General features: G+C 52.4%; 2 protein-coding genes across 6 annotated transcripts in view; one reads left to right on the top strand and one right to left on the bottom strand.

The window, feature by feature from the left end:
- Positions 1-18,148, bottom strand: part of WNT5B (Wnt family member 5B) — a 79,400-nt gene that overhangs the window by 34,823 nt on the left and 26,429 nt on the right. The gene's annotated exons all lie outside the window — the stretch shown is intronic.
- Positions 2,336-13,676, top strand: FBXL14 (F-box and leucine rich repeat protein 14). Of its 5 annotated transcripts, none has more exons than XM_020900971.2 (3): positions 2,336-4,619; positions 7,760-7,893; positions 13,223-13,676. In XM_020900971.2, exons 1-2 carry the CDS (start codon positions 3,421-3,423, stop codon positions 7,872-7,874), a joined length of 1,314 nt encoding a protein of 437 aa, XP_020756630.2. In that variant the 5' UTR covers positions 2,336-3,420; the 3' UTR covers positions 7,875-7,893; positions 13,223-13,676. The 5 variants fall into 5 exon arrangements, with proteins under 5 accessions (XP_020756630.2, XP_020756625.2, XP_020756620.2 ...); XM_020900966.2 differs by having other exon boundaries at positions 13,220-13,676; XM_020900961.2 differs by lacking the exon at positions 13,223-13,676 and adding an exon at positions 10,525-12,537.

Below are 18,148 nucleotides of genomic sequence, written 5' to 3'. Positions count from 1 at the left end.
TTGCAACCAGAACTTTGGTGTACAAATGTTTCCTCTAGACTCTGCTTTTCTTTATTTTTGATATATACCCAGAAGTGGAACTGCTGGATCATAGGGTAGTTGTATTTTTAAGTTTTCAAGGAACTTCCATGCTCTTCCCTACAGCAGCTATACCATTTTACATTCTCACCAACAGGACACCGGAACTCCAATTTCTCTACCTCTTTATATATATATATATATATATATAATATAAATATATATAATTCTCAGTCACCCAGTCTCTGGACCATAATGCTCTCCCTCTATTTTTGTGTCTCAAATCATAGCCTAAACTGAAACCCCCACGAAAAACTTTTTCTTGAGTTGCACTCAAGTTTTTTGAGAACAGCAGGTGGTCAGCTTCTCGAGAAAGCATTACCAGGTACCACCAAATGACTTTTCAGAGTTGAGAGCAGGAGTGAGGAGAAAGTCACTCAGTTGTGTCTGACTCTTTGAGACAGTCCATGGAATTCTCCAGGCCAGAATTCTGGAGTGGGTAGCCTTTCCCTTCTCCAGGGGATCTTCCCAACCCAGGGATGGAACCCAGGTCTCCCTCAATGCAGGTGGATTCTTTACAAACTGAGCTATCAGCAAAGCTAATAGGAGAGCAGGAGAAACAGGGTTAACTTAAGCTCCTTCACTCCAGGTCAGGCAACACCCAGCCCCACCTCCATCCCCAAGCAAATCTCCCCTCCCTCCTATTTGTGGTTGAGGACTTTGTTTTGTGTTAGGGGGGTTTAAGGTGTTTTTTATTAGGACCTTGATAACAACAGGGCTTCCCTGCTGGCTCAGAGGTTAAAGCGTCTGCCTGCAATGTGGGAGACCTGCGTTCGATCCCTGGGTGGGGAAGATCCCCTGGAGAAGGAAATGGCAACCCACTCCAGTATTCTTGCCTAGAGAATCCCATGGACGGAGGAGCCTGGTGGGTCCATGGGGTCGCAGAGTCGGACACGACTGAGCGACTTCACTTCACTTTGATAACAACACAAACAAGTCTGCGCCCACAGACCAACAAGAAAAGTCACTTTACGGGGCGTGTAAGGAAAGTTTAGGCAGCAGTGGTGAGAGACCACCATAAGCCTAGATACACCCCCCAGGACAAGAGTGCCAGCCCAGGTGCGCCCCAGATTTGTGACTCTATTGGACAGCACATTTGGAATCCTCTAGATGACCAGCATAACCCTCTATTATTCCACGTGCCTGCACGTGCTTCAGTTGCATCCAACTCTTTGCAACCCTGTGGACTATAGCCAGTGAGGCTCCTCTGTCCAGGGGATTTCCCAGGCAAGAAGAGGAGAGTGGGTTGCCATTTCCTCCTCCAGGAGATCCCATCGCCTGCATTGGCTGGCAGGTTCTTCACCACTAGAGCTACCTGGGAAGCCCATTATCCCAGGAGGGTTATACAAATCTATGGGCCTCACACCTGGTGCAAATCGGGGGTGGGGTGGGGAGATTGGGGAGCGGGGCAGGGGGAGAAAGGTTTTTGTTTCTGCATTTCCAGATCGAAGAACGAGAGAGGTAGGTGGTAAAGTCTAAAACGTATGATGTCTATTACCAGTCTGTATGTACTTAACCCACTACTGGTCTCCTGGGCAAAACATAACTGGCCAAAAGTGAACCTCATATACTAAATATGGAACGCAGTAAAAATCGTGTTCATTCCCTTAAAGAACCAATTAAACCATTCTCCACCCCCTCCCCACCCCACGCGAGATTTTAGCACCTTAGTTCCTCCACTAGGAATAGAACCCGGACCCCTTGCATCGGGAGCCCAGTCTCGCACTGGATTGCGAGAGAAGTACCCCCAATTTCCTTTTCTGATAGCTGAATCAGGTTTGTGTGGATCCACAAATTCATTAAAAACACAGAGGTTCATCTTCTGATTGCGGAATTCTTGGTTAGAGGAAGTTAAAATGAAACTGAAATCCTATCCTCTGAGTGGTTATTTAAAACCCGGGAGCCACTTCTAGACTACGGCATTTCATGATTCCAGCAAACACAGTTTATAAACGAACAGACATTTGCTGAAGCACTTTAAATCAAGCCCAATCGTCACTCTGTTTATCCAAAGGCAAAACTGTGAAGGCACACACGAATTCACTGTCAGTACAACTGGGCCCTTCACCGTCTAAGACACTGACAAAGAAGGCGACGGAGAGAAGGGCTTGGGGCGGCAGGAGGAGGCGACGCGGCGCAGCCCGGGGCTCCCGGCCGAGTGCGGAAGCGGAGGAAGTTGCGATGCGCAGGGACTCTAGGAGCGCACAGGCGGCGGTGTCTGGAAACACCCGGAACATGCTAGAAGGAAGTGGTAATGCCCAGATCCCCAGTGCGCACCGGGGGGCCGAGCTCGGCTAAGGGACGCGCGGACAGAGCGGAGTTTCTTCCCAGTTTACCGCACAAGGCTGGAGAGAAAGGAACCGTGGGAAGCTGCCCACCGGGGAGAACCGAGGGGGTGGCCGCACAGACGCGCCGCGGGGCCCCGGGGACGCAGGCACGGAGGGGAGCGGGGCGGCCCCCAGCCGGGATCTGGGAGGAGGGTCTTGAGGGGGGATAAAGGGAGCCAGCGGGAGGCTGGGCAGGGGGCGCGCGGGGCAGCCTCGGGCCGGAGGCGCAGAGTCCAGACGCGGGCCGGGCGTGGCCGGCAGCTCCCCGCGGGCGGCGGCGGCGGCGGCGGCGGCGGCGGCGGAAGCGGCTGCGGGCTCGGCCCACGTCCCGACGGCTAGCACAGGGTTAACCCGCGGCGGGCCGGCGCTCGGTTTCCAGGGCAACGCCGGCAGTTCCGGCGCGCAGGCTCGTACCATCGCGCGCGCGCGGGGGAGCGCGGGGGGCGGGGGCGCGGAGGCGCGGAGAGCAGCGGGTCCGGCCCGGACGCCCCCGGCGCGGCCGCCGCTCGCCCCGGGTCGGCTCCGCGCGCGCGCTCCGTGCCGGCCGGCGCTGCCCCGCGCGCGGACGCGGGGGCCGAGCGCGCGCCGGCCCAAGGTCCCCCCGCTGGGGCGGCCGAGTGCGGGCGGCCCGCTGGCAGCTTTGAAAAGCGGGCGAGGACAAAGGCGGCCGCAGCCTCCCGGCGCCCAGCCCGAGCGCGCAGCCCGGCCCGCGCGGCGCCGGAGGATGCGGCCGGGGGCGCGGCGGCGGCGGCGGGGCGGCGCGGGCCGGGCGCGGCGGGGCTGAGCCCAGCGAGGGCCGGGCCGCGGGGGCGCCCGCCCGGGATGTGAGCGCCGAGCGCGCCGGGCGGGGAGGGCGGGTAGGGCGGCAGGAAGGACGCGCGGACGGGAGGAGGAGCGGCGCCGAGCCGGAAGGCGGGAGGCGCGTCCGTTGGGCCCGCGGCGCGGCCGGCCAGCCGCCTCGTCGCTCGGGCGGGAGCGGGGCCCGCGCCTCCTCCCCGGCGCCGCGGGGAGGAAGATGGAGACGCACATCTCGTGCCTGTTCCCCGAGCTGCTGGCCATGATCTTCGGCTACCTGGACGTGCGCGACAAGGGGCGCGCGGCGCAGGTGTGCACGGCCTGGCGGGACGCCGCCTACCACAAGTCGGTGTGGCGGGGGGTGGAGGCCAAGCTGCACCTGCGCCGGGCCAACCCGTCGCTGTTCCCCAGCCTGCAGGCCCGGGGCATCCGCCGGGTGCAGATCCTGAGCTTGCGCCGCAGCCTCAGCTACGTGATCCAGGGCATGGCCAACATCGAGAGCCTCAACCTCAGCGGCTGCTACAACCTCACCGACAACGGGCTGGGCCACGCGTTCGTGCAGGAGATCGGCTCGCTGCGCGCGCTCAACCTGAGCCTCTGCAAGCAGATCACCGACAGTAGCCTGGGCCGCATCGCCCAGTACCTCAAGGGCCTGGAGGTGCTGGAGCTGGGCGGCTGCAGCAACATCACCAACACTGGCCTCCTGCTCATCGCCTGGGGCCTGCAGCGCCTCAAGAGCCTCAACCTCCGCAGCTGCCGCCACCTCTCGGACGTGGGCATCGGGCACCTGGCCGGCATGACGCGCAGCGCGGCCGAGGGCTGCCTGGGCCTGGAGCAGCTCACGCTGCAGGACTGCCAGAAGCTCACGGACCTGTCCCTGAAGCACATCTCTCGGGGACTGACGGGCCTGAGGCTCCTCAACCTCAGCTTCTGCGGGGGCATCTCGGACGCCGGCCTCCTGCACCTGTCGCACATGGGCAGCCTGCGCAGCCTCAACCTGCGCTCGTGCGACAACATCAGCGATACGGGCATCATGCACCTGGCCATGGGCAGCCTGCGCCTCTCGGGGCTGGACGTGTCCTTCTGCGACAAGGTGGGGGACCAGAGCCTGGCTTACATCGCGCAGGGACTGGACGGCCTCAAGTCCCTGTCCCTCTGCTCCTGCCACATCAGCGACGACGGCATCAACCGCATGGTGCGGCAGATGCACGGGCTGCGCACGCTCAACATCGGCCAGTGCGTGCGCATCACGGACAAGGGCCTGGAGCTGATCGCGGAGCACCTGAGCCAACTCACCGGCATCGACCTGTACGGCTGCACCCGCATCACCAAGCGCGGCCTGGAGCGCATTACGCAGCTGCCCTGCCTCAAGGTACTCAACCTGGGCCTCTGGCAGATGACGGACAGTGAGAAGGTCAGGTGAGGGCGGCAGCACCCGTTCCCCCCCCCCACCCCCGCGCCCTCCCCAGTCCCGCCCTGTTCGCCCTCCGGCCGCGGACGCGGGGGTTGGGGGGCGATGACCGGAAGCCCCCAGGCTCCCCTCCCCTCTTTCCTTCTCGTGTGTGGGGGGCTCCCTCCACCTCACCCCCTCCGTGTCCCCCCCCCCCCCCCCCAGCCACTCTCCTGTTCCCGGAGGGTGTGGAGATGGACCTGCCGCCCACCACCCACTCCTCCCGGCGGGGGTCCAGAGGAGGGACTGAGCTACTGTGTCCGTGCTGCGCCTGCAAGTGGGGATGGGGGTGGGAGTGAGCAATCCCTCCAGCCCTGGGGAGTTGAGGAAAATGTCTGCCTTCACTTAAGCTTTCATTTGAATACTGTGATCTGGTTTTTATTTCGAAATGTATAAAAGCAAACCCAACTACAACGGCCTTTTCACCCTTCTTCCACTTTGTAACTAATCCCAGTCTCGCCTCATCGCTCCTCTGACAGCACTCTGCTGCTCACGCTCGTTTCATTCTTATTGTCTCTTTTTTTTAATTTTTTGAAGAAACTTGACATCAACTTGTCTCTTTTTTTTCTGCTGAGTATATTCTATATATTATATATATATAAGTTATATATATATATATATATACACACACACACACATATATATGTCTGGCTACCTCGTTTTAGTTTACTTTTTTCTCTGAAGCCCTGGAATTCTACAAGAGAGATATTTTGAGACTGAAACATTTTTGTGCCTGGACTGGAAAGATGCCCATTGGGTTTGTTCGTCTTTTTTCGTTTTGGCTTCTTCCCAAGCCCCATCCATCCATTGTTTCCCACTTCACATTTCTGACTCTTATTTTTCTTTTTCTCCTTGTCCGTAAGCATTTGAGGACCCAGCCCGTGCTCCTAAATCTTGACTTAATTTATAGCACAAATGTGTGGGAGACATGAGAGTTGGACTTTTTTTTTTTTTTTTTGTCTGTCTGAGATGCAGATTGTGTCTTGAAAATGATGATTATATATGCAAAGTCTGCCCTGCCCTCCCTCTCTTCCACATTTCCCCACGAAAAGGTCACAGTGAGGCTTCCTGTAGGGAGCAGAGGAGCTGGAACTGGCACTGGCTTAGAGAGGCCCCGGGCCCTGGTGTGAAGGGGAGGAGACTGAAATTCATGTCTTATCTCTATTCTGTTAATAAAACAGGTGTTGGTGGGTTTTTAAAAATTCTGTTTCTAAATGGAGGAGTAAACGCCTTGCTTTATTTTGGTGGGGGTTGGGACTTGTGGCTTTAAAAAAAAAAATCACTTCTGAGTAGGATGTATATTTTTATGTTGGAGTTTTTTGTTCCTTTTGTTTATTTTTTTAGAATCCTCCACAGCAACATGCGAGACCATGGAGTTAAAGAAACCCAGAGACCTTTATCAATTAATTGTACTGTTTGTGAATTTGTATAAATAATAACAAAGATCCTCTTAAAACATTTATATTCTTACAGTAAAAGGTTAAACTGATATTTATATAATAAAAGAGGAAATATGAAGTATGTTTTTTGAAAAAAAAAAAGAAAAAAACCAAAAGCCTTGTATCTGTGAATTATTTTTAAGTCAGTGTGTGTGTTTGGGTCCAGGCCAAAGTAGGAGGTGGGTTTGCATCTCTGAAGTAAAAGTATAAGATGCAGGGTTCCGTGCAGCCTGTGTGGTGTGAGTAAGCTTGTGGTGAAAAATTTATCCTGTATAAAGTTTACTGCTGACATCTAAATGTTCTGTTGCTAGAAATGTGATTAGAATGGAGATTTATATCATTTCTGAACTGTCAACAAAATGGAAATTTAAAGAAACTGAACAAAATGAAACTTTTGTAAGAGTCACAATTCCACCAGGGTGGCCAGTTTTTCTCCACAAGGACATGAGACCTAGGGGAGATGTTCGAGAAATGGGTCATGAGATGTGGAAGTGGGAAGAAGGATGGGTTTTTGGCCCCTAGAGGGTGTGGGGGAGGCTGAGAGGGCGGGGCGGGCACCGGGGCCATTGTTGGGAAAGTTAAGGGCACTCAGGCGAGCGAACTGAGCCTCAGAGGGAGCCCAGAGGGAGCCGTGGGCAGGGGAGGGGGGCACCGGGTCCCTCCTTAGCATTCTCCACCAGCACCACTGAATCGGTAGGGAGGCGGGCCTGGAGTTCTTGCCCATTTGCATTTTAAGAAGGAGGTGGGCCTGGAATTTTCTTGTCCATTTGCATTTTAAGAAGGCGGGCACTCCATCCACTCTGGTGGGTTCTTACCCTGCACTGGGGCAGAATACCAACAATTCCAGCAAGGAGCTCCCTTTGGTAGACAATAACTAAATTATCTGACACCCTGTGGTTGGGCTGTGGAAACAGTGTATATAGTGAGGCTGTTCATATTCCTGGTTTCACATAGGTCCGTCTGGTTTTAATACTGATCTCAGAAAACGCTGGTCAGAGCAGCACAACACTTTTCCTGGATCCACACCTCTTTCCAGGAAGAGAGCGAGAACCAGGTTTCTCTTGGGGAAGATTGTTTTGTAAAGTTTCCAAGCTCCCTGCTCAGGCTGATCACAAAAGCGGCATTGTTCCTTTTTGGAGAGCCTTCACAAGTGGGTCTAATGGAGCCTGACACTAGATCCATCTTCCTTTTCTTTGGGGAAGGTGTGGATCTATCCCTTTCCTCTTAGGTTACAGTGCTTACTGCCTAGGGAAAAAAATGTGTGAACCCTGGTGAGGACGAACTCTGAATCAGGGTCAGCTTTCTGATTCAGCATTTGTCTCTACAGCTCCCACAAGCAGCTGAGTTCTCAGACTGGTTTTCTTCTCCCAAGAGACTGCAGGGCTGTGCAGATTCAGCCAGTAAAAATCTGGGCACCTCCTAAGTCTTAGACTCTGTGGTCACCTCTCATTTAATACAAAAAGTAATCTGCCAACTATAACCGGAAGGTTTTTCTGCTTCTTCATTTGTTTTTTACTTTCAAAGTTAAATATAAGCTTGATTCAAGGCTGGTAAGTTAATGTTTGGAAGTTAAGATCGGGGGCCTAGTTCCTCATCCCAAGCTGGGCGTAGTTCAGAATCCATCTGGAGCGTCTCTGGCAAACAATGAACAAACCTCCTTCTTCCATCAGAGGCGACTGTCATCCCTCAACGTTTTGGGACGGAAAGAAAGGAATTGGGGTTGAGAACCTGTGCTGTGCTTTGCCTGGTCCTTGTACACATCTAGTCCTCAAAGTGGCCTGCTGAAAGGTACCCTCTTTTCCAGGTAAGAATACTGCTCTCCTTAAGTCAGCCAGCCACTGAGTCCAGGCCCTTTCTGCTCCCCAAGAAGGATCAACTACTGATTGCACCTTGGTTTCATGGAGGGCGACCTCCCAGAAGTGAGTGCTGGCTGCCTGAATCCAGGATGGACAAACTCAGGCCACAGGGCACCACTTGAAAGGGAGAAGTGGGTTTGGCCTCACCGTACCTACAGGAATAGAAGGGGATGCTTTTAAAGAAGAGCATCACTTAGAACTCGAGTGGATATGTCATTTGTGGGTGGTATACACATTAAGAGGCACTGCAGGGCAATTTTTAGAATAACAAAAAACCTGGCTGGGTGTTTGCGGAAACTTCAGAACTGACAAACCAAAATAGGAACTTAGTGTCAACCTTATCGTCTAGAAGCAACAAACCTCAGTAGGAACTGTCTGGGTAGCAGTCAGGAAAGGGTTCCCCTGCTTATCCACAGCTCATGGGGCAAGAGCAAACGTCTGCTGAAAAGATGACCTAAGCGAGGGCGGGGTTCAGGCAGCACCTGAAGCCCCTCCAGGACCAGGACAGGCCCCTAGCTAAGAGTGCTGGGTATCCCGGAATAACTCCCCTCCTCGGATTCCTTCCTGCACAATTCCTCCATCCTAAGGTGCAGGGGTGGGGGCCGGGGGGGCCTACTTGATTCATTCCGAGTTTGGCAGCAATGACAAGGATGCTTGCTCAACTTAAGGTACAACCTTAAATAGTTCAGAAAATTCAAACTGATCATATGCTTTCATGATTCAAATCAGCCAACAGAGATCTGAAAAAGCAAAGGTTCCTTTTATGTAAGTTTTTGTTTTTGTTTTTTTAGGCTACGTCAGGTCTTACTTGCACCATACATGCGCTTAGTTGCTCCGAAGCATGTGGGATCTTAGTTCCCTGACCAGGGAGACCAGGGATTGAACCCACATCCCATGCATTATTAGCAAGGCAGATTCTTAACCACTGGACCAGCAGGGAGGTCTCAGCAGTTTCTTTTTAAAGCTAAGAGCCTTCTCTTAAACGGAGACATATGATATGCAAACTAAAGCTCAGCCTTTCCCCCTCACCCGACCACTTTCCCACAGTGGCTACTAGACAGGTACTGATCTCCAAATATTAGTAAAATCTTTTCCTTCTGACTTAGAGAATTTGAACTCAGGTTTTCAAAGCTGGAGAAGAGGGTCAAGGACCCCAGGGAACACCGTGTTCACAAAAAATTTGTGCTGAGTCGTGTCTAACTCTTTGCGACCCCATGGACTCTAGCCCTCCAGGCTCCTCTGTCCATGGGATTTCCCAGGCAAGAATACTGGAGTGGTTGCCATTTCCTCCTCCAGGGCATCTTCCCAACCCAGAGGTAGAACCCCCACCTCCTGCGATGGCAGGCAAAGCCATTTTGAAGCCCAAAGAATTTTGTTGTTTTTCAATCACTAAGTTATGTCCAGCTCTTGGTGACCCCATGGACTGTGGTATGCCAGGCTTCCCTGTCCTTCACCATCTCATGGAGTTTGCACAAATTCCTGTCCACTGAGTCCCTGATGCTAGCTAACCATCTCCTCCTCTGCTGCCCTCTTCTCCATCTGCCTTCAATCTTTCCCAGCATCAGGGTCTTTTCTAATGAGTTGGCTCTTCACATCAGGTATCAAAGTATTGGCACTTCAGCATCAACCCTTCCAATGAATATTCAGGGTTGATTTCCTTTAGGACTGAGGAGTTTGATCTCCTTGCAGTCCAAGGGACTCTCAAGAATCTTCTCCAGCACCACAATTCAAAAGCATCAATTCTTCGGTGCTCAGCCTTCTATATGGTCTCACATCCATACATGATTACTGTAAAAACCATAGCTTTGACTGTAAGGACCTTTGTTGGCCAAGAGATGTCTCTGATTTTTAATACACTGTCTAGGTTTGTCATAGCTTTCCTTCCAAGGAGCAAGCGTCTTTTAATTTCATGGCGGCCGTCACCGTCTGCAGTGATTTTGGAGCCCGAGAAAATAAAATCTGTCACTGTTTCCACTTTTCCCCTTTCTATTTGCCATGAAGTGATGGGGCCGGATGCCATGAATAACACCCTCTTTTTTAAGAGATCAGATTTGTAGCCAAAACCCAGACTGCATACAGCTTCTGACAGCAGCCCCTCTGCTCCCAGGGCCCTTCTGTGGCCACAGGGCCAGTAGTCACCTCTCTGCTGCCCCTCCCCCTGCATCAGTTGTCACCTCCTTTAAAAAGCTAATTCTGTGCCTTTACTAGAGGGTAAGACCTAAACTGTGTTTAGGGCCACCATGACCCACGAGGAGTCAGGGCTGGGGCTTTGTGGATCCTGGGAAGCACAGGATTAGAAATAAAAAAAGCCAGTGCCCAGGCCACACCTCTGTCTCATCTTGTTGAGGTCCTTGTTCAGAATGGGGAGCAAGTGACAGTTTTTGAAAAGTGAATGTCAGACAGAGAAGACCTCATATTTGGATCCGTGCCAACTATTAACAATTTAGAATGTCTCCAGGGTGAGTGCACAGCTGGGAGAAGAGTGGACACTTAGGTCTCGGATAGAAGACGGGTATTTCCAGACATCGCACCTTTAAATGTCCACACCGGGTCAGTGTCAGCCCTTTCCTCTTTTCCAGGAGTGGCTCTGACATTGCCTGCTGGAGCTGCCTGTACTGAGTGCTGGGTACCACACTCAGCTGCTCCTCCAGTCTAGGGGCAAGACGGAGTTGGCCAAGAGCAGGAGACACAGCCCCAGGTGGGGTATGTTAACACCACCCTCTGCAAGGAAAACAGAATCCACGCGGAATTTCTCTACCTCCTGTATGTTAACACAGAAATGTGCACATACTTTCTTAAAAGAAGACTTAAAAGCATTTTATGAGCTCGTCACCCTTCCACTCTGTGTAAGCAACAAATGCCCCTTGTCCCTGTGTGTGCACTTTCATCTGTGAGTGTGAACAGCCTCTGGGTCACACATGCCGGGTAGGATGTGGATGCCGCCCCCGGATGCACGGAATCGGGACCGTGTGTGGCTTCCCAGTCTCACAATTCCTGTTTTCCCAAATCTGGTAGATACCAGACATTTCATTTTAGAAATGGGGAAGGAGGCTTGACGAGGGTGAAAGACTGTGCCCAGGTGTCCGCCCCAGGCGTTCCCCATCAGCGAGGAGGCCTGTCCCCAGCCAGCGGGAGCCAGATCCTGGTTGTTGAACTGTTGCTAAGCAACACCAGACACCCCGGTCCCACTTCTGAAGGAGCTGAGCTAGGGAACATTACTTTCACCTGGAGGAAGCACTCCGAATGCTGAAGGTTTTGTGTTTTGGTTTTTGGGCCCCTCCACATGGCATGTGGGATCTAAATTTCCTCCAGCAGGGATCGAACCCATGCCCCTTGCAATGGAAGCATGGAGTCCTAACCATGGGGCCACCAGGAAAGCCTCCTGAAAGTTATTATTACCAGTTAATAAGTATTACACTGTGCAGACTCAAATGCTGTGTCCCACGTTTTGCAAGGAGCTGGAAAGCTCGTGTAAGGAGTTGGTCCATGGGTTTAGGGTACCCGGTCCCCCGCTGTCCTTCAGCACATGAGCCAGCCCCCCAGCACTGCTGCATCACAGACACTGCAAACACCTCACTGAGAAGTCACAGCCCAACACACTACACACTCCCGGGCAGCCCGACTCACAAAGAACTGAGCTGTGGGAACATGGCTGTGTTCTCACTACTCAAGGATCAATGTCTTGACTTTCCAGGTGTTTTACCTACAGATCCCTTTTGTCTTGAAAGAGTAAAAGGGTCTACTATGCTCCCATTGACAACCACTTCTGTCTCCCACTCCTTGGTGGACGTAACCAGGCTCACAGTGCTGGCGGAGACCATTCCCACCCCCACTCCACCCCATATCAGGGTCTGAGCAATGGGAATGGCACCTCAGGGAGAGTTGAGTCCAGATTCATTTTTTATAACTAGCGTGAAGTTATTCCACATGGTTTGGGAAGCATTGTTTTCCTGGTCTAAAAAGATCAGGAAACTATCTACTACAAATGCCTGTAATAACGTTTCTCCTTAGGAAATCTTTACCCCAAACTGGCAGTTTTATATGGACACACGTGCACAGTTGTGTTGGAATAGCTACTGACTTCCATTCTGCTTTTTGAGAAGCAGTCTCTAAATAGAAAGGAACCCCCAAACTATTACTGATACTCCTCAGAATCTTTAGTAATCACTGAGGCCAAAATTGGACAGATGGGTAAAATAGGGAAATTGTAACAGCTAACCACTTCAAATTCTTAGCCTTCTCAGATGGAAGACAAGCTAACTATGGCTTTCAGGAGACATAAGAGACTTGGGTTCGATCCCTGAGTCAGGAAAATCTCCTGGAGTAGGAAATGGCAACCCACTCCAGTATTTTTGCCTGGAATATCCCCATGGAAAGAGGAGCCTGGTGGGCTACAGTCCAGGGGGTCGTAAAGAGTTGGACACGACTGAAACAACTTAGCACAGCACATTTTAAACTTTAAGTTCATGGTTCAAACCCTACTGCTATGAACTACCAAAAAGAAAAGAAAAAAAAAGGGGGGGCCAGCAAGTGTGCCTTGAGCAAACTATATGAAAATACCTAATTAAAGTGACAACTTCTAGCTCTTCTAATTCGTTTCAAACGGACAGTCTTTAGAATCTTTAAGAGATCTGTGAAAACAGGCAGGCTGAGTTCCATGGTCTGAACTTTGTCAAGCTCCCAGTTTGCTGCCATTGGAAGCAGAGAAAGGCCTTGGGGAGTTTTGAGCCCAGACAGGATGAATGACTGGGCTTTCCAGCTCCCTGAAGTCCAGACACATGGTGTCAAGGGGCGACAGAGCAGCATTTGACCCACAGGAGAGGCAGCTGGTCTATCTTTCCGCTCAGCAGGATCACACGAGGACCATTGGAAATGCAGTCCAGTAAGCAAGCACAGGGTTGAGCAGCAACAGCCTCGCCCCTTCTTGCTTCAGAATCAAAACCATGTCCATATAAGTTAGGAGACAGGTCACGGGTGGCCCCTTGTGAAACGCAGCGGTGGAAAGTCGTTCTCTCCTCCTGGGTTGCTCCTGGACCTCCACCCCCGTCCCCCAAACCCTCTCCCACCCGTTCACCCTCCCCACTGGGGTGCGGCCCTGGGCCGTGTCCACACCAGTGTCAGAGCCGGAGATCTGACCTCATGCTTTCCTTTACCCCAAGTTCACTAGGATTCACTGGAGGGCAGAAAAGTAAAGTACCCTTCATACAAAATTCTGTGTATTTGTTTTCCACGTGGAGACTCCGAGCGTCTCCTGTGAGCTTTGCGTCCCGCCAGCAGGTGGCAGCGTTGTCTGTGAACTGCGGCCGGTGCCCAGTTCCGAGCACCCCACAGAGGACTTCAGAGCGGAAGAACCTCAAGCCTCCAGAAAGATGAAACGGAATTTTCCAGTTTCAGCGGGGTCAGGGATCCCCGTCCTGGGCACGCCGTTCGGAAGCAGGTATCAGATGCGCCCTGAGGACGGTTCCCTGATGTCGCTGGTGGGAACCAAACATCACTGCCTAACTTCAAGTTTAAGACCATCACATACAAATCCTGCAGATTGGCGTATTCAAGGGGTTGGGGAGAACAACTTGGAAAAATGTTTACTCTCATACGTGGAAATATCCATTTTAACAGGAGGAGCAAAGGTGCTGGCTTTTTTCAACTACAAAAATAGAAAAAAATAGAAGTGTACTGTTTGTGATGAAAAATTCTAGAGCTCCTTGGAAAAGAAACAATTGTTTTAAAATTTGGGGAGTGTCAATTCTTAGTTTTTTTTTGTTTTTGTTTTTAATTAAAATAAGTATCTTCTAAAGGAACCCATGAACGTGAGAACGATTAAACGCCCTGATAAAGCAGTGAGGGTCTCGCATTCCTAGATTCCTCCTGGGGAAAACAGGCATTAGGAAAAGGCAGCAGAAATTAAGACAAGGAGAAAGAACTTCTGAGTCAACCTGGCCAGATTCCATAAAATGCCACACAAGGGACAGGCTGGGGGCTCCTGCCATTTTGGTCTTGATCGTCTGGCCGCAGCAATGGAAATGAGGCTCCGAAGGGCAGCTGGTGCAGACGTGGAATAAAAGCGTGGAAGGCAGGAGGTGGCCGTGCTTCGCCAGGCTAGCCCAATGAGGCTCGGCCCCCAGCATGGTGACATCAAGGTGGTTTTTGGTTAGGAAATGGGAGAAGAGAAAGGAGAAGTTTCTGGAGCTCAGGGTCCAGGCGTGCAGCTAATTACCACTCCTCCCAGCGAGAAGGCTAAACGAAAGCAGAAGCCCTCTGGGCAGCTCCATGGACTCTCAGGCTGAAATACATCACTGTCAGCGACCCGCAGACACATAGATTCAGGGAAAGAACTCAGAGAAAAGAGGACACCGATCACTCACATCAAGCAGAGGGGATGAGGTGAGGTAAGGGTGGGGGGACTACCAGCCTGGTCCCCAAGAGGGGCTGGGGGTGCTCAGGGTCACCATCTCCCCAGAAGAGGCTGGAAGCTCGGGTTTTCAAGAAGAGAGGCCTTCTTCTCTGGTTGTGTCAAATCAGACCCCAGACAAAAATTCCAGCTACCAGTTCTCAGGCTAGGACTTAAGTGATAGGTCCCCCTGTGAGGTCGTGGGTCTCCTTGTAAGGTGGGGGGCCCCCGCTGTGAGGTGAGGGGTCCCTCTGTAACGTGTCAAGAGTGAAGTCGCTCAGTCGTGTCCAACTCTTTGTGACCCCATGGACTGTAGCCTACCAGGTTTCTCTGTCCATGGGATTTTCCCGGCAAGGGTACTGGAGTGGGTTGCTATTTCCTTCTCCAGGGGATCTTCCCAACCCAGGAATCAAACCCGAGATTCCCGCATTGCAGGCAGACTCTTTACCCTCTGAGCCAAAAGTGTTGGGTCTCCTTATAAGCTGGGGGGTCCTCCCTATGAGGTGTCGGGACCCCTGTGAGGTGAGGGGTCCTCCTTGTAAGGTATTGGGTCTGCCTGTGAGGTGAGGGGTCTCCCTGAGAGGTGTCGGGTCCCCCTGTGAGGTGTTGGGTCCCCCTCCCAGACCTCAGTCATTGCTGTCCCCCTCCAGGCTGTCACTGTCGTCAGGACGAAGGTCGCCCCATCCTGCAGGGAAAATCAGCCGGCCTGACAGCGTCCTAGGGATGTTGTGATGGCCCCTTGCATCCTGAGGCTCCGCTGGCCTGGACTCTGACCCTCAACCCCCAGGAATGGGGCCTCTATGCTCTGTTCTGCCTGCAAAGGTCTGGCCGGCACGCGAGTCATCCTTCCGTCCCTGGCCCGGAGACCCCAGCACAGTGAGCAAAGCCAGGCGGCCGCACCCACTGTGCACACATCCCTCGGCTCCCTCTGTCCGCTCCTTCCTCCCCACAAAACACAGGGGCCACGCGGCCAGCACTGGCCCTTTGAAGTGGTCCAGCCGGGCCGCCTGCTCCCTGACTCCGTGGAGATGGTGACGGGGGTGCAGGGCACACAGTGGGCATGACCTGGAGCAAGCAGGTCCCTCCGTGCAAGTGCCACAGCCTCTTACCACCCCCTGACCCTGATGCCTGGAGGGAGAGCCCCACAAGGACCCCCCACGCCCAGGGGTCGGTCCCCTCTCCCCCATCCGCTCCTCCCCCTGCATCTGCTGGGGACCTCACGGGGCTGCCGAGGAGGCCCTGTGGATAAGTGGCCGCCAACACCTTCCCGCCCTCCCGGAGCCCGGCCCAGCCCTCTGGTGCTAATCCACGTGCAGCGCGGCTCAGCAGCTCCGCTCCCCTAAGCCCCTGATAACGGTTTTACTAAAATCCTCTTTTGATGGAAAAAAACCCCAGCTGGACATTTCAGGCCTCGCACAATGTCCAGGCCTGCGGGTCCCCTTCCCACTTCACAAAGGCCTCTAATCAAGTGGAAAATGTGCTGGAGGCCAGAGGTTGGCTCTGCAATTATTTTTGAAGGGATTACGGAGAAGAATAGGGGCAGCGAGGCCCTCCCCCGCTTTGTTTCCCACTGGGTCCCCGCTGGAGATGCAGGGGGCCGGTGGCAGCCGCCCAGGGTCTCAACTCTCCTTCCCCGGAGGAAGGAGGGCAGCTTTGAACACCATGACTTCAGGGAGACGGGGAGAGGCTGGAAGCAACATGCAGGCCCTATTCTGACCCCCGTTTAAGCCCCTATTTATGAAGCCACGGTGGGGTGGGCTCCCGTGTGCGGGGAGAGCCCTCATTCATTAACCTCTAACCTCACTCTGTGTGCAGAGGGGAAGGTCCACACACCGCGGGGATTGCGAGCATTCAGGGGGCTTCTCAGGCTTTGCAGGGCAGAGGTCGAGTTCCCAGTCTTGCCGGGTCTCCTCCCCCTTATTTATATACATTGACCCTTCCCCTCACTCTGAGCAAATATCCAAGAAACTCCTAATGCACAACACGGATAAGAATGCAAGATGCCCACCGTTCTTATCGGCCTACTTGGGATCTTTGTTGAAAAAACTCCCTGTGCGCTGGGAAGGACCTTTTCTGACGTCATTCGTACAGGAATATTCCTTACGGATTAACTGCTGAAGATGAGCATCTCCGGTTGGCCCTCTGTTTCCATCCTTCTATTTCAGCCTAGAGAAACCTCATCCCTCCAGACCAGCTGGTTAGTGATGTATGCAGATCCCCAGTCAAAAGGACACGATCGCAAATTCCTAAACTCACCCTGGGATGGTCAAGGATTAGGCTGTTTGGCTCTGAGAGGTAGAGGTCAGCATATATTTCAAAATAAATACCAGGCTGAGTGATCATTTTCAGATCCTTTCTTCAAAGTTGAGGAAATGACTTTGGTCAAAAAAAAACACAACAAAGCAAATCAACTACTAACAGCAAGACAACAACCCTGGCCTGTTTTCATCAGTATAAACGACTTGCCAACATATTCTGCCTCACTGATTTTCCAATGCCCCTGCAGAAAGACCTTAAACCGTCAAAAAGTAGATGGGGGGAAACATGACGATTACATTTAGGATATTACACCTAACACGGTGCAGATTCGACCCCAGTATTTGATGCTGGCTCTCCTAGTGCCTTTGGTGGATATGGTAGGAGGAGGGGACCACAGTCAGTCGGGACCTGCTGGGGTCCTTGACCCAGATCGTGACAAACAGGCTTGCAGAATCACTGCTACTTGTTATCAAAACTCAACAGCCTTCTCCAGGAATGAATGAGTAATCTTCACCTTGCTGAAGATGAACTTTGAAAAAGTGCATGGCAGGAGACAGTGGACCACCTCTGAGGCAGAGCTTGAGGGGGCCTGACTCCCGAAATAAGAGCAAACAACAAGAGAAGCCTGCCTTTCAGGGGATGGCTCCCAAAGCCTCCTCCCCTGATACACTTCCTGAGTCACTGCCCAGAATGCCCGTTCACTGCAGTCCTGGGCTTATCACCCCTCATTTTCGGATTCATCACTATCCTTACATTTCTCCATCCTTTTAACAAACTCTGTGGAACAAAAGATCAGTTGTTTTCAAAGTCGCTCTCTCAAGACTTCCCTGGCGGTCCAGTGGCTAAGACTGCGCACTCCTAGTGCAGGAAACCTGGGTTCCATCCCTGATCAGGGAACTAGATCCCACATGCTGCAACTAAGAGTTCACATGCCTCAACTAAAGATTCTGGGTGCTGAAACTAAAATTTGGCACAGCCTGCACCCCCCCTCCCAAATATGTGTTAAAAAAAAATCATCCATGAGACTTTCCTGGTGGTCCAGTGGATAAGAATCTGCCTTGCGACGCAGGGGACACAGTTCAATCTCTGGTCCAGGAGCTAAGATCCCACACGCCACAGGGCAACTAAGCCTGCATGCCACAACTAAGGCCTGACAGCAACTGAATAAATGAATATTTTTAAAAAAATCATCCAGAATAGAAAACTTTGGATGACAAAGCTGCCCTTCGACCTCCATCTGAAGCCTTGTCCCTCCCCCCAGGGGTTCTGGTGACAGTGGCCATATCCTTTAATCCAACTCCAGCTTTCAGAGTTGCCAGCAGTAGTGAGGTGATAAATATCCCCAATTTGGGGCTGATAAATATTATCCTTGGGGCTTCCCCAGTGACTCAGGGGTAAAGAATCTGCCTGCAATGCAGGAGATGTGGGTTCAATCCCTGGGCCGGGAAGATTCCCCAGAGAAGGAAGTAGCAACTCATTCCAGTGTTCTTGTCTGAAGAATCTCAGGGACAGAGGAGCCTGGCAAGCTACAGTCCGCGAGGACACAAAGAGATGGA

This window comes from Odocoileus virginianus, chromosome 23 (genome assembly GCF_023699985.2).
Source record: "Odocoileus virginianus isolate 20LAN1187 ecotype Illinois chromosome 23, Ovbor_1.2, whole genome shotgun sequence".
Taxonomy (NCBI): Eukaryota; Metazoa; Chordata; class Mammalia; order Artiodactyla; family Cervidae; genus Odocoileus; species Odocoileus virginianus.
This window is presented reverse-complemented; position numbering and strand designations above follow the sequence as displayed.